Raw genomic sequence first — 23602 nt, 5'->3', positions numbered from 1 at the left:
GCTAATCAACCGGCGTTTTCCCGTCGTCTACCTCAGCACTTCCAGCGCCCAGCCCCCCTCATCCGCCCCGCGATTCTCTGCACTATACCGGGAGTCAAACGAGCCCCCAGCCTCTCCGATCATCCGCTGCTGCTGCTTGCTGCTGACAATCCGGAGGACCGACCGAGGCAACCTGTCAGCCTGTTTGGTCCAGCCCTGTCCCTAGTCACCCCCCCCCCCCCCCCCCACCTCCCCGTGTGCCTCCTCCTCCTCGCACCGGGAGGTTTGGATCCCCCCTCGTCCTGCATCGAGAGCCAAGCCCAGGCCGAGGATCTCCGCCATGCCGGGTCCGGCGGCCGGCAGTAAGTCCCGGGTGTACGCCGACGTCAACACGCTGAAGAGCCGGGAATACTGGGACTACGAGGCCCACGTCCCCAGCTGGAGGTGAGAAATCCCAACCACAATGTAAATGTATTTCCTGTCGATGTGTGGCATTGCTCAATATGCTGTGTAGTATACATCCTCATGCTTGTTATTAGTGTTAATAACGTTGCCCACTCGGCATCCATTGCAGCCTGGCCGTCCTGGGAGGCGGAGGGGATTCCTCCCCTTGTGACCTATTCCCTAGGTTTATTCCTTTCTTGGGAGTTTTTCCCATGGCCAGGTGGGGGTTAAGACTATACTGTTGTTTTCTGAAATTTTAAGCTTGTGAAGCCCTGTGAGACCGGACTTGATTCACAATTAAATCACAACAGATTGGGTCCAAATTCCTTGTTCACTGCACCTCCATGCCCACAGTGTACATACACGTATGTCTGTCCTCTTCCCCGCCTCCCTACCTTGTACGTTGTCGCTTATATACCTCTTCTCATGGTGGCTCAGTGGTTAGTTATGTTTTCTCACAGCAAGAAGGTTCTGGGTTTGAACCTGACGGGAGCCTTTCAGTGTGGACGTTGCATGTTCCTCCCACCCTTGAGGTTCACACTCCTGCCGATGCCCTTGACCAAGGCATTGGCTCTAGTGTTGGAGTTAGTTAGCTTGTTGTGGTTGCCCCATTGCTCAAATATAGTTATGGTTGGTTAAATGCAGAGGATGTTTTTGCAGTAATGATTTTCATATGTGCTTCTGTAAAAGAATGTCTGGCTTGAGATTAAAATCATGTCATTTACCAAGTACGGTCAATTCCATATGAGATGGTGGTGCATGATCAATAGGACTGGCCGTAATTTGAAGCATCGCTGGTTTCGATTCCCGGATCCTCCTGGTAGCATGTCGAGAGAAAGAGAAGGTACACTTTATTGATCGCCCCCGTACAGAATTTTTTTTTTTTTTTTGCATTTTGCTAAGTAGTCAGTCCCAGCACACCTCCAGGGTGGGAGGAAACCCACATGAACATGGAGGATAACATGCAAAGACATAGAAAGGCTTTGGATTCAAACCCAGAACCTTCTTGCTATGGGGCAACACTGCTAACCACTGAGCCACCATGCCGTTTTTTGTTTGTCTTCAATTTGACAGCTAACGTAGAATCCCACGTTCATCTGTGCAGAGATGGTGGTATTGGATTAATAGGACCAGGTGTAATCGGAGGACCGCTGGTTCGATCCCATGCTCCTCCTGGTAGTAGTGAGCAAGACACTGCATCCACAACTGCTCTTGATGAGTTAAAAAAAAAAGAAAGTACAATACGCATCCAAGAATTCAATTAGAATCTGCAAATATTTTTTCATCGTCCGGGTATACCCTCGTCTTCACTCGAGAGTCACTTTCTTTTCTCAAAATATGTCTTCTTCTTTGATTCATTTTTTTCCCATATATTTTCATCAGAGAGGGCCGTTCCCTTCTGTGAATGTTATCATCCGTATCAGCAGTTTACTGACGAGCTATGCTGCTTTATCAAATTCACTTCTTGCGTGTGCCCCATCAGTGCATTCTTGTCAGGTAAGACAGACGCCACCAACAATGGAAACAGAACATAGAGGAGTACATTCATGACACAAATTAATGTATAGCTGTTTCTTAAAACGTGCCAGCTAAAAAAGTATAAAATGGCGGACTCAAACTAGAACTAAACTAGATTCACTTTTACTTGTGCCTGCAATATGATTATACACTTGTAATACCACACAAATCTTCTGGATAAGTTGCAGTGGCCTTTATTCCTTCCCAGTCGATCAGTGGCAAATACAAAAAAATATACTAATAAAGAAGACTAACATTTACCACACTTGTGCCTTTCAACATGGTATCATAAATAAAGTGACGCTTTCATGTACCTTTCCAAGCTGTCTGTTGCCCCGGTAACCTCATGAAGTATATAGAGGAATTGGTAAAGCATACTGTATGTTTTGGCTTGTTGACACGCTATTGTCATAGAAGGACCTAATTGGCTTAAAACAATGCAGAATCTGATTGGTTAAAAGGAGCACCATGAATTCAATTTCGGAGCAGTAAATGTATCCCAGAATGCAATTCTGTGGCAGTAAAAAATTGCTGCTAGAACACCCAGTTCCAACCAAAAATGGCTGTGACTTACTCTCAGTCAGAGTGTGTATTGCTAGCATTAGTTTGAGATGTATGAGCTCTTTCTCTCTCTCTCTCTCTCTCTCTCTCTCCTTTCTATCTCTTTTCCATGCAGCAACCAGGAGGACTACCAGCTGGTTCGTAAGCTGGGCCGGGGGAAGTACAGTGAAGTGTTTGAGGCCATCAACATCACCAACAATGAGAAGGTTGTGGTCAAGATACTAAAGGTGAGAAATCCAAACCTAACTGATGGAGGGGGGCTGCTATTTTTCTGTTTCTTTGGTCTTCATTTGGATCACATGTTTTTCCCACTGCAATAGTCAGTTTTTCCTAGGCCCGGGCGATGTTTCTTAAAAGCCTTATTGCAGTATTAGTTTGAATACAGACAACCAAATCACAGAAGGTTACTAAATGGGACCAGTGTTCGTAATATCCCAGTTGTCAGTGGATTACATGGTGAGGCCTGCGGTGTACGGTTGCATTGTTTGACACCACGGTAGCAATTTTTACCCCAAACCCTCCAGAAGTAGCACTATTTTTTATATTCATGTTTAATCCATCCAGATGTAATATTTAGATCCCTAATGTTATATGCTCCGGAGCTCTAGTGACAGTTGATATATCACTAACTTCAGGGTTAGATTACAGAGTTTCTGTATACTTAAATTAGGAATAGTCTTCATTAAAACAAAGTTGGGATATATGCATTTCAGGGTACCTGTATGAATCCAAATGCCCCCTCCTCCGGGGGGGGGGGACATGCCCTCGGTATCACACAATCATCACCTGTAATTGAGTTTTCAAAGTAGCCAAGACTTGGCGAGAAATTCACAAAGCTGTCATCCCCGGCGGTTCAGACGTAGTTTACACCGTTGTAAGTCTGTGACGTAGTTTAGCATAGCTGCGCAGTCGAGGCAATACCTCTGTTTTGGTTGGACATATGTACCATTGTGCCATCATGTGTACACATCGATAGTTTCAACGCATTCCTTAATCAGACACTCTTTGGAGTAGACTGGGATCATCTTTATCTCTGGGAATCTTGTTTTTAAGCCCCTAGTTTGTGCTATTGCACAGGGCTTTGTGTCTTTTTTTTTTTTTTTTTTTTTTTTTTTTCCCACTCAGAAACCTCTGAGGCTGAACTGCTTTTATATTCCGTGCTTTTTATTTTCGTCTCGAGTGGGTTTCTTGCTCAAGCTGCCCCCGAAGCCCGTCTGTCCAACAACAGCAGCCAAGTCTTGAATAAAGGAGCCACCACCACCAGCAGCAGCAGCAGCGATACCGGTCTCTCTTGGAATGTTGCCCCATGGTGGAAATGGCCTCGAAACACAACCAACACTCCTTGTGACTGCCACCCCTTCCGTGCAGGCGTCTGGATTATTTTGAGCTTGTGATATTTCGTTGGCTGCAGTTAATGTGGTCGAGGAAGTTGGCTGCCCTCCCAAGCTAGTTAATCGACACACAGAACAAGGGATGCACAGATAACATATTTTTGGGGGGTGGGAGTACTGAATAGTGAGTGCTCAGTCTTGGGTACTTGTTGACATAGAGTACTGACATTTTCTCTTCCAATAATGACAGGATCATTGAGGTGGGAACCGCTGGCTCAAACAGATTCAGTCACACAGGTGAAAAGTGGCAAACCAGGCTTTGAATCCGGCCTGCGGTCTTTTGCTCGTAATTGCTCTTTAGTAATTTCAGTAATTCATGTATTCATGCTTTATTTGAACAAAATCAATTTTAGCACAAAATTGTCGCAAGTTTGAAAAAGGAAACCTGAACCCAGAGGAACTACGGGGTGCCACACGGTGTTTTGGCGTTTTGCTGTGGGAGCATTTTTTACTCGTATGACTACAGATTAGCACATGCACAGCATCAGGTGAAACCATACCAATCATGGGCGTCTGCGCATCCAAACACAGAACTAAATCCGCTGTCTATCCAAATGTCAGTCGGGTTAGGGTTAGTTAGGGTTAGGGCTAACCTTACCCCTAACCCCTGACCCCTGACCCCTAACCAAAGCCTTCACTCCTCCACGCCCAGCGGGTCACGGAGCCTGACGAGACTGACAGAGTGCTGTTGGAGTGGCAGAGCCCAGAGTCAGCTGTGTGTGTGTGTGTGTGTGTGTGTGTGTGTGTGTGTGTGTGTGTGTGTGTGTGTGTGTGTGTGTGTGTGTGTGTGTGTGTGTGTGTGTGTGTGTGTGTGTGTGTGTGTGTGTGTGTGTGTGTGTTTCTGCGTCGTCATCTCCCCCTTTACACACATTTGCTGTTGATTTTTGCCCAAACATCAGCCCGTGAAGAAGAAGAAGATCAAGCGTGAGATCAAGATCCTGGAGAACCTGCGCGGCGGGACCAACATCATCCGACTGGTGGACACAGTCAAGGACCCAGTGGTAGGACCTCCTGCCCACACTCAACACCCTTAAACCCCATGTCGCGTCCTGCCCGCCACATCAAAACAAACAAAATCATTTCACCCCAGTACTGGCTTGGTATGTTTATTTACGATTCACAGATATGGCAGTTATTCTGCATTTTTTTTTAAATAAATAACTACAATTACAAGATGTCCCAGGCTAATACAGGCTTTGTGAGAAAGGATTTTTACCTGTAAATGTGTACACGTCCTTTTTTCTTCCTTTTTTTTGTGGTATTATTTTCCTTAAAGGGACAGGTAGAAAGGGAGGTTTTAAATTGTAGGAATCAGGGTTTATTTTTAGTGCTCACCTGCACAAATCACAGAATTATCAGCCCTGAAATGAGACTTTTATTTTTGAGAAACTTACCACTCTGCTGCAACTTCTCATTGCACTTAAATGCAGTCCAGTGTGGCTAATGTTAGCTAGGGCTGCCCCCAAATAGTCGACCAAACCTTAGTCGACGAGAAGTTTTTTGTTGGTTGGTCGCAGGATAAAAACGACATTCAGGAGCTGCGCCTCATCAAAATTAACCTTAAAACCTATAGGGCTGGTGTATGAAATGCAATACGGCTTTTAATTTGAAACTGATTTTAACAAAACTTAATGATCAGTCTCCTTGTTTGTTGACACATTCAGAAGAATAATTACAGCTTTTGATGGTTTGCCAGTAATTTACAGAATGCTCGCTTTATGCGTGTGCACCATGCAGCGCTTGTAAATTAAATGTATCTTTTAAAGGCTGGTTATAAGTTACTGTTTGGAGTTACTGATAAATTAACAAAATTTTCCGCCCGGTCCTCGGCACGAGTCCTCGCCACCGGGAAGTGGCGAGGTCGGGGCTGAGGGGCACTGTAAAGCCGGCGGCTGTCCATGCATCCCGGAGGGGATCTCTGTCCACCTGGGACAGGGAAGGCGCTGTGCGTGACAAAGTCTGCGGCCCCTGGAAGGAGGGGTCCCTAACGAGGGGAGGAGAGGGGGGAGGAAAAAACGGTCTTCCATTCGCCACATTTAAGTGCAAATTATGTTTTACCCCAATATGTTTTATTTTGTATTGTTTATTTATTTGTTTGTTTGTTTATTTTTAGGAAAAAAAGCAGAGGTAGCAGAATAAGAATTACATTTTGAATACTTGCATTTCCCTCATCTGCAGTGTTGTCACGGACAGTTGGTATTAATTCCTCTTTCTTTTAAAAGATTTGTGCTGGTCTCTGCAGCCAACAACAGAGCACTTCCCATGCTTAGCTCTTGCTTTCAATGCTAGTGGGTCCGGTCCACTCCAGTGGCACGTCAACTGTGGGTGGAATTACTCAGGTGGAGGGCGGTTCTGAACCCTGGGACACACCAGAAGCAACATCATCAGTGACACCAAAGTGTCACGTCATTTGATAGTTTGTCAATTTCTTCCGTCTTCACTCCATTTACGATGTACTCGTGTAAGCAGCATCTCCAGACTTTAAACTTCAAATTGTGAAATTTCTCGACTGTCAATGGGTGAGTGAATTAAGTGAATCTTTGCATTCGTTTTCAACCTTTTGCTTTTCATTTTATTTGCATTTGAAGTCTGTTCATTAACATAGTTCGATTAGTTTGTGAGATGAGTGTTTATTGTTTATATTTCATACAGCAGCTTCTGGCTTGAATACAATGTGTTTTTTCGCTGGATTTAACAATAATCTTGAAATACACTGCAGCTACTAACAGGAGGAAGGCGATGGCGGTTCTCTGTGGGTCTGAGGGAGAAGGCAGGGACGGCAGTGGTGGATCCATCCCATTAACCAGTCTATATATGTTTTAATTGAGCTGTTTTCGTAATAAAGTATTTTCAGATTATTTTTTGTTATCAGTTATTTGTGGTTATTAAATCAAGAAAAAACATTCAATGGATATATTCTTGTGCATTTCATAAAACATTAATATCTTAATAATACCTTTTATAAATAAATCGACACATTTGTCTACTCCAAAAATCTATTGCTTGACAAGTCAGTTTGACTGGAACCCACACGTAGGGACTATAAGCAGCAGGAGACCATCCCGTTTCCGTGTCGCCAACAGGTATGGTATACCATACAAATAAAGTTTGTAAAGTATGAAGTAATATATAAAGTCTATTCCTGGGCGTGATATTTGTTTTCCTGCTGCATTGATAATATTTTCTTTACATAAGTGAGGTGGAATTTGTTGGGGAAAATTGTTAGTTTGTCAGAAATCCACGTTTAGGCCGCACATCAGCGATTTTATATATTTGGTTGATGCATTCCAGGCTTGGTAATTAAATATTTTTGCTAAATACATCTTTTGAATGGACCTCTATGTGAATCTACACACCAGTTTACGCTTTGCGCCCGGAAAAATAGAGCCGAGTCCTAACTAACGCGAGGGATTTAGGGGCCTCGCGGCATGGCGCTTTCACGACGCTGACACTTCTGCTTGGTGTGACCTTCCATATCGATTCAAACGGCAGCGTATCTGAAGCGCCTTCGTGACGCTGATGTGACGCTTCTGGTGTGGCCTAGGGTTAATTCCACTGAAGCCCTGGATGACGGTGATCAGGGCTGCAAATCTGAACGGCATGTTTTGTGATATGTTTTCCGGAAGATCCAGCTTGCAAAAAACTATCTGGGTTGCCTGATTTCAGTTTGTGCGTTAGTAGGCCCATCAGAGACCCAAATGTGTGTGCACAAGCGCTGAAAAAGTGAGTTTTTCGTAACAGGTCCCCTTTAATCACAGTGACAAGCTGCAGCAGAGAGGTAAATTATTCAGTAGTAAAGGTTGCACTTTGAACGGTTCTAAATGATGGGAATCTACATTTTATAATGGGTTGAAAAATAGCAATGGCTTATATTTGATCCAAGTCTTGTCTGCCAACACCCCTCACTCTTGTTGCAGCGCTTCAAGGAATGGCCACATTTACATCCGTGTCAAGTATAGGTGATACTACAGAAGTAAGCATTCGCCATTAAAAGGCTACAATGATAAAACTACCAGGAGCAAAACTGGGTTTCAGTATGGCTGATCAAAATTCTAAACTTCAAAATCAGCATGTAACTGGTGTAAGGCGTTTCTTTTTGCACCGTGATTGTGTTCCACGGTACAGAGGTGAGGATCTTCCCCATTCCCGCTGGCATGCTACATCCTTATTCAAAATCAGTTCACAATGAATCAATCTCCCTTTTAAAAGTCGCTCATTTCCCTGGAAAAGCAACTTTTTTTTTTTTTTTTTTTTAATTGTTGACATTTGATCCTTCTCCGACCCTCCCCTGTGTCTCTCCTGGCGCTGGCTGTGCAGTCCAGAACACCGGCACTCGTCTTTGAGTGCATCAATAACACAGACTTCAAGGTAAGACGACACCCATATTCTGCATTCTTTCAAAAACACGAGCGTGAGCGTTTTGAATTGAGTTATCAGTTCCTATCTGTGTCTGGTTACAGTTTCTGCTCGTACACATTTGGCTTCAATATCGAATCAATAGAGTTGTGAGAGTGACGGTGTTTTCAAACATTCACGTCAATGAGCCTTGAGCACACAAAGGTGATTATAACAGACGCATCTAACTAGAGGCGCAGGCATAATTACTGAAAGTTGTTTTTTTTCTGTCTTTTGCAGGAATTGTACCAGAAGTTAACAGATTTTGATATCCGTTTCTACATGTTTGAACTACTAAAGGTAAGTGTTGCTACTACTGTACTTGATTGAGACTTGTCATCTGATGGATTAGTCTCATGTTGAACGGGGGTTTGAGTTTTATCACTGGTACTTTCGTAATAGTGCAGTGTTATGTTTTGCACAGTGTAGCTTTGGCAAAAAATGACCAACTAGCTCTACAGTATAACTATTACAGTATGTGTTATCAAGTTCCCCTCACTTCACTTTGCAACCTCCAGATTTTGCAGGGGGCGCTATTTGATAAAAAATGACAAACACAAAAAATAGACAGTTGATCAAAAATTGCTTCAGTCTGTTAACTGATATTTTCTTAGGTTTCTCAATTTAAAATTGGAAAATTAAGGTGTAAATTTTGATTACTCTATTTTTTTTTTTTTAAGTTGATCCATTGACTGTAATCCAATGCCTTGGCGTTCTTGGTTGGAATGTACCCCTGATCGAAAACTCTATTCATACAGAAATTTATTTGGAATGTTACAGGGTGCTAGAGCTTGTAGGTGGCGCTATAGACTCATACACTACTCCCTGAAGCCTCTTATGGTTAAAAATGTTAAATGTAGTTACTATAGTGCCACCTGCCCATAAATAACTGAAGTGAATTAAACAGTCTGCTTACAAGTTTGATCACTTTATTTGTGTGTGTGTGTGTGTGTGTGTGTGTGTGTGTGTGTGTGTGTGTGTGTGTGTGTGTGTGTGTGTGTGTGTGTGTGTGTGTGTGTGTGTGTGTGTGTGTGTGTGTGTGTGTGTGTGTGTGTAGGCTCTGGACTACTGTCACAGTATGGGAATCATGCACCGCGACGTCAAACCCCACAATGTGATGATCGACCACCAGATGAGAAAGGTGTGTGGCTCTCAGCATCTCAATGTTAATTCAGCTTTCCCCTTAAAGCGGCATTGCAGACATTTGGTTGCTACGTCCTGCACCGTCAGTGCCACAAAAATGCTTCCCCTACACAAAGTTGGGGGGAGACTAGATACGTGTCTTCTTTTTGTCAGCACGATTTTAGAACGGTAGAGCTATCAGCAATGTGGGGGTCTGACACCACATAGGACAGTTTGTTTTCATACTAATCTACATCCAAAAACGGTGGTATGGTCAGCTTTTTACAGACTACAGGTACTCCTCACTTAACAACCTACCGGTTTAACGACCGTTCAGACTTACGACCGGCTCTTTGACCAGTGTGTATTGTGCACTAAGTACAATACCGTAGCCTGCGCGGTGTGTGCGCGGCGTCTCAGCGTCAAGCCTCTCATCGTGCATCACCCTTTATTAGTATACACTATATATACTATACACACTATATATGCTATATATACTATATACACTATATACATTATATATGCTATATATACTATATACACTATATATGCTATATATGCTATATACACTATACGACCTGGTGCTAGCAACGAAACTCGGTCGTTAAGTGAGGAGTAGCTGTAGTGTAACGCACTCGTGAAAGGCATTCACACAAGCAGACTTCCGAACATGGCCGGTAGGGGGCGTGTAAACACTAGATCCAGTACAACTGCTGTTGGGTCTCTGTTTGAGGCAAATAGGTCCATATATTTGTATACTGCATGTTTTTTTTATGTATATTAAGTCGTAAAATTATTCATTTTGTTTGTCGCATTCACAAGATTTCTGTGCTGAAGGCTGATTAATCTGAAGTTTATTCGCATGTCAAACCACCTTTCATAAACCGTTACCGCATTCATTTCCTCCAAAATGTATTTTGAATTGCAAGGGAAGCTTCAGACCCAAAATCCAGGTTGAATAGAGACTCAAAAGTAGAGAAACAAGACAGATAGCCAAGAAGCTATATATAAATAAATCAAGTTCAATGTTGTATCTTGAAATGGAGCTGAAGTTTAACAACCCCATCTTTATGTAGCTACGTCTTATAGACTGGGGCTTGGCAGAATTCTATCACCCGGCCCAGGAGTACAACGTCAGGGTGGCCTCCAGGTATTTCAAAGGCCCCGAACTCCTGGTGGACTACCAGGTAACGCACACAAATGAACACGGGGAAACACCTACACCTCGTCACATAACACCTTTTCTTTAACGTTGGCTCTGCGCTGCTAAATATTTATAAATGCACTGGTGGTGCAATTTGTTTTATTGTTTTTGTTCTTCAGATGTATGACTACAGTCTGGACATGTGGAGCTTGGGCTGTATGCTGGCCAGTATGATCTTTCAGAAGGAGCCCTTCTTCCATGGACAAGACAACTATGACCAGGTACCACGGAAATGCTTGTACGTGTGTGCGCACATGTGTGCACACTTACGTAAGTATGTACTGGTATGTACTGTATGTATGTACTGGTATGTACCGTATGTATGTACTGTATGTATACACTGGGCTGCAGTTGCACTGATGCAGTTTTTTAATGACATATTAAAAATAAATCAATTTCATATTTCAGGCTAATATTAATTTCCCTTATAACCCTTGACATGCCAATTATTTATTATAAATGCATACACTCACGCACAATAACTTCTGTAAAATAATGTATTGAAAGTTCTATTAATCACCCGCAAATTGATCAAATTGTGTTGTATGGTGATTTACAATGTGAAGTGAAGTTATTTTTTGTAAACATATTAAGCAATTTAAAGATATATCTATAAAGATTCACAGCATTCATTCAGGCTCGTTTATCACTTTTTTTTTTTTTCCCCCTGTAAAGTTTCTTACTATACATTCATGGTCTATTTTCATCTCATAGATTAATGGAATAATTTACAGTTTTTTCAATTCTGAAAATAAAAGCTTGCTGCAGCACGTCCACCAAACCGCCATCTTTTCCGCCTCCTTACAGCTGGTGCGGATCGCCAAGGTTCTGGGCACAGATGAGCTGTTCGGATACCTGCGGAAATACCACATTGAACTGGACCCGCGCTTTAAAGACCTCCTGGGACAGTAAGTCAACATCATCGGGTAGCACAGCAAAAAGTTCGCTATTTTTCAACCCAAGCCTTATTAAAATGATGATTCCCATAATTTATAACTTTTCATAGCACAACCTTACTAAACGCTTTAACTATTGAGAAACTGACCACTCTACTGATGCTCACAGTGCTTGAATGCAGTCCAATGGGGCAAGCTTTTAAGCCATAAAGGAACATGACATCTCCTCAAACCGCGCGTTATGTCAGGTTTTTTAGGGTTTGATTGAGGGTTGCGTCCCTTTTCTCCTGGAAATCTGCTGTAGCCAATGTTACACTTTGGATGTACTTTGATCATTGGAAAATGTTGTGCTAAAGAAAAAATAATATTTATTTTATTCAAAATATGTAAAAAAATAAATAAATACACTGAGACTAGTTAAGACCTAGTTAAGACATTAGACTGCATTTAAGCACAGTGTGAAGCTGCGGCCAAAAAATCATTTCAGATTAATACTACTGTTATTCACTAGGCCACGTGTAATTATAATTTGAGTTTCCTGTTTTCGAAAAAGAGATTGAAGGTTTTTTTAAGGGTTAAGCGTTTGCCCCAGTTTAGCTGCATTTAATCACAGTGTGAAGCTGCAGCGGAGTGGTACGTTTCTCAACAGTAAAATGTTCAGCGAGGTTGTGCCATGAACAGTTATAAATGACGGGAACCAACATTTGAATAGTGCCTGGGTTGAAAAATACTGAAACCATCCGTTTATGCCCAGTTAAATGGCGAATGGGAATTTCCTGATGCTGATGTACGAGCCCTCAATACAAAAAAAAAAAGGTGCAATTTCTATCTGGGAAAATAACAGTTAAGCTGTTAATCTGATCTCCGACAAAGCCCTGAAAGCAACTTCCAAAATAAATCGGGGACAAACATTTACGTGGGGGAGTTCCCAGCTGAACAGCAGATGATTGTAGGGTTTTGTCCACCCCAGGCAGAGCAGGAAGCACTGGGAGCAGTTTGTGCAGACAGAGAACCAGCACCTGGTGAGTCCCGAAGCTTTGGACCTGCTGGACAAGCTGCTGCGCTACGACCACCAGCAGAGACTGACCGCCACCGAGGCCATGGAGCACCCCTACTTCTGTGAGCGCACGCCAAGACGGCCGGTCTCACCCGCTGGGACCCAAACGTACAAAAATCTGCCATTTTGTTTTACGCACCAAAATTCCATTGTGTAATAGGGTCAATCTTGCTTTCTCCCTCTTCCTGTCCAGACCCGGTAGTGAAGGAGCAGTCTCTGTCAAACTCTGACAACAACATGGTTTCCAGCGGCAACACTACGGCCCGATGAAACATGGGTAAATTCTACACTCACGATGTCACAGGTTGCAAAGCAAATGTATATATTTTTTCATCTTTCTCCCTCTCTTTCTTTCTTTCTGTCCTTCTCTCACAGAAGAAGAAGGATTTTCGTTACCTCAGCTTTGTACCCGGTTGTGACAGTAACTTTTGACAAGTGTACAGTGACAGTGGATCAAAGTAACCCTTGACCAGTTTCAAACTCACAGATATGTTCTTATTTAAACACGCACACACATACAATCAGACGCACACATAATGAATAAGCAGACACCTATCCATACACTCTCCTCCTGTGTATGACTCTGTGATTGGCTTGTCCTGGTTCCCTGTCAAGCAGCCAGGCCAGTGAGCTTTAAGCCGCCCCCACCCCAACCGCCTTCCTGTCCCCACCCCCTCACCACGAGTGGTGACCAAGAGGAAAAGCTATTTCTAAAGACAATTCCCTCCTCGTCCTCCCTTTCTCTCTTCCTTCCCCATCCCGACCCCCTATGTCCCTCCTAGTTTGAATCAGCATGGGTAATGAAACGGAGTGTCAGCCTGCCCCCCCCCCCCCAAACCCCCCAGTCTGTCTGACCTCCCCCAGTCAGACAGACGGACGGGGCGTCTTAACACTACTCCAGTTCTGAAAGTGGCATGGTGGACTCTTCTCTAGATAGATTGACAATGACGATAATAATGGCGATGATATTATTAATGGGAAAAAATAAATAATTTTTATTTAGATGAACCCTTGGGTCTTTGTCGTGAGTGAATTGGGACTTTTTGTTGATGTCATCGAGGTTGTGCATTCACTATCCCCGGCACTTCTGGTGTAAAAGCCGCCTTTAATCCTATAGTTCATAGTTTGTTTTGGGAAAAAAAGCCTTTCTTGCTAAATACTCAGTGGACTGATTCACAAATGGAAAATGGAGTGGTAGTAATGTTTGGCGTCTTGCCCTCTGTGAGTATATAAGGAATGCAAAAGGTTTCAAAAAAAAATGTAATATGATAAGTGATGATGAGCAACTACCATTGTCTTTATAGCAGAGACTAACTACAAGGCAGATAAGCCATTATTTGACACTCAATTAGTTGGAACTTGAATTATGTTGCTCCCTACAAACTATGAAAATATCCAAGCCACACACCCTTTTCTCCAGCATATCTGCCGGTCAATTCGGATCAAACGCTTTTTTTAGACCCCTTTTCTGGTCGTAACAGACTGTTGAGACTGTTAGGAGAAATCATCCAATCAAGAAACACATTTTCTAATTTCCATGAAGAACACTGGACTCCCTGCAATTTGCTTACCACACTAACATGTCGATGGATGACGCCTTTACATTACATAAGCACTATGTGTGAATGCTGGTCCTCTATTACAGCTCAGCGTTTAACACCATCAAGTCCTCCATCCTAATCCCTTTAACCGAAGGTCCCCAACCCCCTGCAGCAACAGTGTTAGACTTTCTAATCAGAAGCCCTCAGGTGGTCAGGAAGTCCTCATCCGTCCATCATGGACGGCGCAGCCAGACACAGCTCCAACGCCACCAACAGTAGCATGGCCCCATCAGCAGTAATGACACCACAGCTGACATACAGATGAAGCGATGGAACAACCTTGAGCTCAATGTCTGCACCACCTAAGAGGAGATTCCTGGACTTGAGGAAGAGTGGTGTGCATGCGCCAATAACCATCAAGGCGGGCACAGTGGAAAAGGTCAAGAACATTGAGTTTCTCCTGAAGTCCATGTCTCAAGAGGTCCTGAAATGGTCTCTGTACATGGACTCGTCGGGAAGAAGTCCCAGCAGCTCCTTTATAACCTAAGCCTTCTGAGAAGGCTTTGGAAATCTGGTCTCAGGAACCACAGATGCAGCAGTTGAAAGCACCTGGTACTGTAACTGCAACACGGCAGAGGAAAATGCAACCGCTTCAGCGGATCTGAGAAGCGTCCTTTACACCAATAGATGCGCTGCAAAGACCATTTACATCATGGATGATTCCAGACAACTTTGCCATCCATGGCCTCTTCACCAAGAAGCTGTCCAAAAGACTCAGCACGGTGGCTACCAAACGCAATCTCTAGGTCATCCGGATGCTAGGAATACGAAATGGCATTCTAGTGTACTATTAGATACTATACTAGTACACCAGATTCGTATGTGAACGTGTTTAGTATGTCCAAAACCATAGTACGCTCAAATAAGATGCAAAAAGTTGGACAATAGTAAGCACGTGGTATGTAGCTTTAAGTATGCCATTCCTGACACATGGGCTGCTCTTAGACAAATTTCTCACAAATTCAGCGTTAATTGTAATTGGTAACACATTCGTATATATGGATATACAGTAAATAAATGTATTAATTGACGCCCGGAGAAGTGGTAAATTGGCTGTATACGTTACAGGTCACCAAATCCTAAGTGTTTTGCGTGTGTTTGTGTACTTGTAATCCAAGCATGGCAGCCAGTATCAACTTCCTCCCCCAGAGAAGTAACTAGAGCAGTGGCTTCCTGTCCTACAACCTGACTCCTTCCTTATGTTTAGACACCCATACAAATACACACACACATATACTGTGTACACACCGATCAGCCACAACATCAAAACCACCACTAATAACCACTGATATTGTATAGCTCCCCCACGTGCCCCCAAAACAGTTCTGATTCATTGAGGCATGGACTCCACCTGACCCCTGAAGGTGTGCTGTAGTATCTGGCACCAAGAGGTTTTAGCAGATCCTTTAAGACCTGGAAGTTGCGAGGTGGGGCCTCCATGCATCGGGCCTGCACTGTATTCTGACACCTTTCTATCATGCCCACATGAACTTTTTCAGCAATTTGTGCTACAGTAGCTCTTCTGTGGTTTCGGACCAGACGGGCTGGACTTCACTCCACATTGCTAGTCAATGCTGACTGAGATGCAGTGTGATGCTCTGGGCAATGTTCTGCTGGGAAACATTGGGTCCTGGCATTCATGTGGGTGTTACTTTGACACCTATCACCTCCCTAAACATCATTGACCAAGTACACCCCTTCATGGCAACGCTATTCCCTGATGGCAGTGGCCTCTTTCAGCAGGACAATGCGCCCTGCCACACTGCACAAAAATGTTCAGGAATGGTTTGAGGAACATGACAAAGACAAGGTGTTGACTTGGCCTCCAAATGACCCAGATCTCAATCCGAGCATCTGTGGGATGTGCTGGAACAACAAGCCCGATCCGTGGGGGCCTCACCTCCCAACTCCCAGGACTGAAAGGATCTGCTGCTAATGTCTTGTTGCCAGATACCACAGGACACCTTCAGAGGTGGAGTCCATGCCTCCATGGGGCAGAGCTGTTTTGGCGGCACGAGGGGGACCTACACAATATTAGGCAGGTGGTTTTAATGTTTTGGTTGATTGGTGTATATGAGCCACGCTGCAGTATCTGTCTCTACCTAAAGGCCATGAAACATTCAGAGGTAGGGTTGTCGGTTTAGATTTGACTGCTGTCGGCTCAGATTTGGCCATACCCCCCGCCACACACACACACACACACACACACACACACACACACACGCAGGGTCAGGTCCTATGTTGTCCGTGATGTTGTAAACGTGAGCTGTAGTTTCCACTGAATTTCTGTCAACACAGATAAATAATTTGGAGGCGGACTTGGTAACTTTAACCCGACCAGCCCTTTTCGAGTGTCAAACTGCTTCGTCGTCAGTCCACCTGTAGATATTTTGCAAAGAACCAGCTTTTCAGATTGTTTGCTTCTCAGATTGCACATTTAGATGCCGTTTGTCCATCGCGTCCAAAAACAAGCAAACAAAAAAAAAAAGATCCCCACAACCATGGATGGAATGGATCAGACTGCACCTTTTAGTCGTGTTTTAGCGAATTCACTTGTGATAATTATATAATAATTATAATAATTCACCCGCTACCTCAAGTGCAACTGTCTACGCCCTAATCAGGACAGTGACTCGCCGTGTTGAATTAATTGACAAAGACTTAGCTAGCACGCTAAACAAAAAAGCGGAGTCATTTACATTATATTCTTTGGCACGAGACGAAAGTAATGACATAAAGGACACCGCTCAGCTTTTAATTTTTATCAGAGGGATTAATGACAAATTTTGAGAAAACGGAGGAGTTTTTGGCCATGGAATCCCTTAGAGGGAAAACACGGGGAGAGGACTTGTATGACAGTGTGTCGGCGGTCATCAAGAGGCACAAGCTACCTTGGAGTACGCTCGCCAACGTTACCACAGATGGATCGCCAAATCTGACGGGAAAAAACGTCGGACTGCTCAAAAGAATCCAGGAGAGGGCGAAATAGGAAAACCCTGAGCAGGAGGTAATTTTCCTAGACTGCATAATTCACCAGGAAGCACTGTCTGTATTGCAGCTTGACCACGTGGTGAAGCCAGTTGTAAAACTTGTTCACTTTATTCGAGCGGGGGGACTTCACCAACGTCAGTTTATTAAGTTTCTTGAAGAAACTGACGCTGATCACAGGGACTTGCTTTACCATTCTAATGTCCACTGGTTAAGTTTGGGGAAAGTATGTCAACGAGTGTGGAAGCTCAAACGGGAGATTATCTCATTTTTGGAGCTACCTGAGAACGCTGACCGGTTTCCTGAGCTGAGAGACACAGATTGGATTTGTGATTTAGCTTTTGCTGTGGACATACTGACACACATGAATGAGCTGAACGTGAAGCTACAAGGGAAAGACCAGTTTGTGCATGAAATGCATTCAAACGTCAGAGCCTTCAAAACCAAGCTAGCTTTACTCTCAAAGCAAATGCCAAACAAGTCATTCGCTCATTTCCCCACACTGGCTACGTTGAAAGAGGCCCCGCAACATGTGAAAAAATACAGGAAATCAGTGGATGACCTGCATGAAGAATTCTGCCGTCGGTTCTTTGATTTTGGAAAAATTGACAAGTCACTTCAGCTGGTGTCAGGTCCCTTCTCACAAGACCCTGAAACGGCGCCACAGGAGTTGCAGTTGGAACCGATTGATCTCCAATGTGACACCGTCTTAAAGGAGAAGTTCAACTCTCTTAAACTGGATGAGTTTTATGCTTCATTAAGTGCAGCCACATTTCCAAACATCCAGAAGATGGCACAGAGGATGCTGGTGTTGTTTGGCTCCACGTATGTGTTTGAACAGACTTCTAGTGTGACAAACACCAACAAAGCACCCCACAGATCCCAGTTGAGTGATGAACACCTCAGATCTGTTCTGAGAATTGCCACAACAAAACTAACACCAGACTCCGATGCACTGGCAAAAAGGGATGATCAACAACACTGTTCCCACTAAAAGGTAAGTGTATTAACACTGTAATGCTTTTTTTCTGTTTATGTTTGATATGTCTGCATCTTGTGCTGACCCGGCCCGTCTGTCAAATTTTAAAAGTCAATGTGGCCCCTGAGCCAAAATGTTTGCCCACCCCTGGTCTAGAAGCAGTGAGGGAAAAGTAATAGAAGGAGCCACACTTGAGTCATAGAAATATCTTACGAAAAAACGACTCTGGTAAGAGTGAAAGTCACTCAGTAGAATATGACTTGAGTAAAAGTCTTAAGTCAAAGACTTAACTGAACGCGGACAGGGTTGCCAGGTCTGCATGACAATCCCAGCCATCCCCCAACACAAGGACAAAAAAAGCCCCAACCCGCTTCAACACATGAAAAGTAGCCCAATTCCACGGGAAAACCGTGGACCTGGCAACTCTGAACACCGGCTTGAGAGTGTTTGTTGACGCTGAGCTTGCTGCTAGATGTCACCCTTGATTCCAACATGAACCTTGTGATAACCAGGTTCACTAACAACATTCTCCAGTTTTCCTCCCATTTTATTTAGCAGCGAGTAACGAAGGTGAAGGTTAAATGTAGATCGATCAAAGTAAAAAGTTGAAAGAAATATAATAACACAAGTAAAGCACAGACACTCCCAAAAAATACATACTGACAATGTAAGCATGGTTACTGTGGCTTTACACCACATCCTGGAAGTACCCATAACATGCAGGTCCGCCGAGAGTGACTCAATTGGGAAACCTAATAACCAAGGCTGTGGTCAGTGTTGCTTGGCTGTGTTCTGTTGCTTCGTGTTGCTTGCATGGATATGTGCAAAAATGGTGTTTGTTGTTGCTGTCTGTTCTGCTGTTTCCTGTTGCTCGGCGTGGCTCGCGCCCTTCCTTGAGAGTTCCTCTCTCGTTGCCGTTGCTGTCTTTATGGCTTTACGGTTCTTTGTTATGTAAATGTTATCACTTTATAGGTTTGTTTGTTTTTTTGCCCCAAAGGACAGCGGTTGAAAATCACTGGCACATTTACACAAATGTTGATTTATGTGTGTTGTCCTTGTACATGAATAAATGAAATGAAACGAAAATAAAGTCATGTCTCGCCGGGAAGTGCAATACCACACTATAAGCGCCTCGTTAACGCTACAGATCTTTCTTTGAGGTATTTCAAATGTTAGACTCTCTCGTTTGGTCTTCGCCAATTTGACCGAGAAATGGCAGAACAGTCCAAATAAATGTTACTCCCATAAAATGAACCTAATGCAGCTTTAAGTAATGTTTGTAAATGGAGGAACCGGAACCCAACGTTCAGGAATGATCCAATGGGGGCACAGAGTCAGTATCTAAGAGCCGGGGTAATATCAGAAAGACAATCTCAGCGTAATTTCCTGGATATACAGGAGAGAATGAGGATAAAAATATTTTTTTTTTTTGGTCCTTAAATGTGAACATTTGCTTGAGTCAGAGAGGGTTAAATAATTTCCTAACTAATTCCCTTTATTCACCTTGCCCTGGATGGATAAAAATTAATCTATGAACTTAGTCGACAGATTATGTTATGATTTATTAAACTATTTTTGCATCATTCAGCATCCTTTGTTATCTCTTTGTCTCTTTATTTTATTTGTCATAAAGGTTTAGACTGTAAACTACATTTTTTTTTTTGCAGACAGGGTTTTAATGATGTTTCAACCAGAATTCTGCATGCAAGGATGCATTCATTTACAAATTCGGGCTGAAATCAACTAAGACATATACACATAGTCCCCTCATTTTGCCAGTTTCAGCATCGGGACTGGACCCCTATTGTTTTCGTTAATTAAAAACTGACATCAGTAGTCTATGGATGAATAAAGTCTGTATTTGGGGGGATCCTGACATGCGGTCGTCCAAGTTTGATCCGGATCGGCCCATTATTATGGAATAATTGAGTACAAAAAACTGTATTTTTTTATTATCATCGCCGCAACATGCGCATGTGCGCAAATGACTGCTCGCACAGGTCACATGATAGCATTGTAGTCTAGTGATAGGTCAACAATCGGGACCTCACCAAAATGGCGGCACGTGTTTGTATTTGGGGCGGTTCCAACATGGCATCGTTCAAGTTGAATCCAGATCGGTTCAGTATCGTGGATGGAGTTTGTGGTCAACAACCACAACCTCATCAAGATGGCGCCGCGCATAGTATGCTGCAACAGAGAAATCCTTGCGCACATGGGCAAGTTGGCGGTGTACACAGGTCATCTGAGTCAACAACACAAACCTCACCAAGATAACGCCACACACACCGGGAAAATAAGAAACAAACTCTTAACCATACACAGTTACAAAGTAACAGGTATTATTATATTACTATTACCCTTTATTATGTTTGAAAAAATTAACTTAAAGTATTACCAGAAGACTTGAGAGAGATTGGAGGTGCAGCGCATTAAACGTCATAAGTTTATATGTTTCTGAGGACAACTCACATGCACCAGATATACCAAATAGTTTATTTTGACAAACCAACTAATCCTTCATATAATTGATGCATCTGTCCTTTACTCTTATTCATTCTTTATGTCCTTTACATTCATGTTGAGAGCAGCAGAGAGGACTTTGATATTGATGCATAAAAAGCACAAACTGGCCCATGAAGGACAGACACCCACTTGACTTGTGTCCCTGGCAAGGTGTCCTTTATTTTTCTACATTGAAGGTGGCAACTCTACGCACAGTGGCTCAGACCCCACCAGGCGGGAACAAATTAACATCTGCAGTCACAATTTAATGAAGGGCCCACTTCACTGGATCCTGAGTATTGCTGCCTGCAGCTACATGTATTATTATTATTATTATTATTATTATTATTATTATTATTATTATTGTGTCATCATACTTCTTCTTCTTCTTCTTCTTTGGGCTGCTCCCGTTAGGGGTCGCCACAGTGGATCTTCTGCCTCCAATACCTTATGTTCTGCGCATCTTCCTCCTTACACCAATCGCCTGCATGTCCGCCCTCACCACATCCATAAAGCTTCTCTTTGGCCTTCCTCTTTTCCTCTTGCCTCTTGGGAGAAGGATCCTCAGCATCCTTCTCCCAATGTAACTCTCATCTCTCCTACACACGTGTCCAAACCGTCTCAATCTGGCCTCTCTCACTTTTCCACCAAACTGTCCAACCTGAGCTGTCCCTCTAATGTACTCATTCTTAATCCTGTCCATCCTTGTCACTCCCAATGAAAATCTCAACATCCTCAACTCTGCCGCCTCCAGTTCAGCCACCTGCCTTTTTGTCAGTGCCACCGCCTCTAAACCGTACAACATAGCTGTTCCACTACCGTCCTGTACTATAAATGTACAGATTCCGATTGAGAATGTCCATTGCCCCCGTATCCAGTGTGCAGTGTGGACTCTGTGTTGTTCTACGTTACCAACTATCAGTTTACGTGTATATTTATGTACTTTCTTTCCGTGGTCCCCATAACTTTGGCGGATTAATGAAAACTAGCAAAAAGGTTATCCACAAAAGTAACCACGTCGAGTCGAAATCACTGAAATGTGCGACTCTGACTGAAACGTGCAACGCCAACAGAGTGATGCGTTCAAGATCCAGCAAGGCGTTGGAAAATAGAAGCTGCGAATGGTAATTACTGACAGAAAAACCACGTCTTTCGTATTTCATGAAAAAGTAACTTGTTGAAAATGTTAACACGTACATAATACGAATAAACTGGACCCCGTGTATTGCTGCCTGCAGCTATATTTATCATTGTTGTTGTTTTTGCTCGGATTCTGACATTTCACGTGTCAATGTAATGTGATAGTCTGGTTCTCACCAACCGTCAAACCCATGGACACAAACTGATATTTCTATTCAGAGCTGTCCACACAGGCTGTGTTCCAAGTTCAATCCACATCCCATTATATCTGTAGGAGGAATTGCACACAGTGTTGCCCAATCTGACATTGTGTGTAGCGTGTGGCTCTGGGGGGCATTTCACACAGGGTGCTGGAATCTGGACTCCATTGGTGTTTTAGTTGCTTCTCGCAGGATCTGCGCCGGGTGGAGATGAGAGAGAGTAGCAAGTGATGCTGCATTTCACGGTAACTCAGAAAACTATTTGTGTCGGTGGTCCCAAGGTCTGTTATCTTGGTGCTTTTTCACCAATGCATCGTACTCAACGCTCAACTCCGGCAGGAGAACAAATTTTTGCGACTAAACTGGACTCTGTGCTTTGCGGCCTGCAACTACAGTATATATTATTATTCCACACTTCAAATCCACTTCATACAGCAATACTTATTCAAAATAGATTATTTGCTTATAATCTGTTACTCTGCATACACATACAATTGCACAAGGCGTTACGTGTGCATCTTTCGCATTTATTTCACATCAAAAATCCAATTCTTGTCTCATACAGAATAGAGAAATATACACGTTACAAACATGTTACACAGAAGGAAAGAAAAGTTTAAATTATTATTAATTATTTTTGTTAATTAAATTTAATTATTAAATAATTATTATTGGATTAATAAAGGTCCAACCAGTACAGCTTTAATGATATTATAGACAATTAGATTCAATATACATTTAGCTAGTCCCCGGAAAAAGTGATTAATAGATAAATGTCACTGTTATTTCCATTAGAGAATATACAATAATGACTTGTTTTGATCCTTGTTTCACCAGTATCTCCATAACTAAAATATAGACAAGGGTGGAAGTTTGGACGAAATCATGTCCGACAATACAAACCTCGGGGTCCCAGAGACAAGATCTTGGGAAGAAGAACACCCTTCACAAACAAACGGATATCAGAGACAATCAGCCCCAACTCCCTCCCTCCCTGTTGAAAAAGGTTCTCTCCATCTTTGGAATGTCCTCAGGTTTGCGTCGGACCGTGGGTGAAGTGTCCTTCTGTTGCGATGAGCGTTCAGCTTCCACTACACACACCGGCCGGTGTCCGGTGCTACAGTCAGTTTGGAATGTACTGTATATATGTGTGTGTGTGTTCAGGGGGGAGACGGGAGGGTGGAGACCTTCCATGGGGTCAGGTCATCCTGCACGCTTCACGTTGTTGCCACGCCTGCGTTTTGCACAGGCGGGGAGACAGCGTTTCTCCGGGCGGGCGGCCGGGGAGGCCGGGACCGGAGCCGCCAAGCCCTGCTTTCTGTGGGGGTTGAGAGAGATAACAGTCAACAAGGGGGCAAGCTACGGGGCCTCGCTGTACTGTCGCGATGGAAGGTTCGGCTCTTTTTCGAGAGTCGGTTCTTGACGACTCACTGGACCTCTCACAGGAATCTCTTCATTCGGTCACGATATAATATAATATATTTGGGGGGAATTCAAACAGTACACATTCAATATGAATTACGCCAAATGCCTTGGCCCTTTATCCACGTCGGTTAAAATAACGGTGATTCTTTCAGTTTGTAAGTCAAAGATCATCTCTTTCTCTCTAGCTTGCCCACTCA

The 23602-nt window shown here is 43.3% G+C and overlaps 1 protein-coding gene across 2 annotated transcripts; it reads left to right on the top strand.

Annotated features, from left to right (window-relative positions):
- Window positions 1-217: 217 nt before the first annotated feature.
- csnk2a2b (casein kinase 2, alpha prime polypeptide b) lies at window positions 218-13525 on the top strand. 2 transcript variants are annotated; one of them, XM_080002552.1, is made up of 12 exons: window positions 218-423; window positions 2618-2729; window positions 4793-4894; window positions 8211-8261; window positions 8529-8588; window positions 9346-9429; window positions 10487-10597; window positions 10734-10835; window positions 11422-11522; window positions 12481-12629; window positions 12761-12844; window positions 12946-13525. In XM_080002552.1, the coding sequence occupies exons 1-11, from the start codon at window positions 320-322 to the stop codon at window positions 12835-12837; spliced, it is 1053 nt and encodes a 350-aa protein (XP_079858678.1). In that variant the 5' UTR covers window positions 218-319; the 3' UTR covers window positions 12838-12844; window positions 12946-13525. The 2 variants fall into 2 exon arrangements, with proteins under 2 accessions (XP_079858678.1, XP_079858677.1); XM_080002551.1 differs by having other exon boundaries at window positions 12943-13525.
- The last annotated feature ends 10077 nt before the right edge of the window (window positions 13526-23602 follow it).

Source organism: Zeus faber (assembly GCF_960531495.2).
Source record: "Zeus faber genome assembly, chromosome: 6".
Lineage (NCBI taxonomy): Eukaryota > Metazoa > Chordata > Actinopteri > Zeiformes > Zeidae > Zeus > Zeus faber.
Note: the sequence above shows the minus strand (reverse complement) of the source record. Positions and strands in the feature narration are given on the sequence as shown.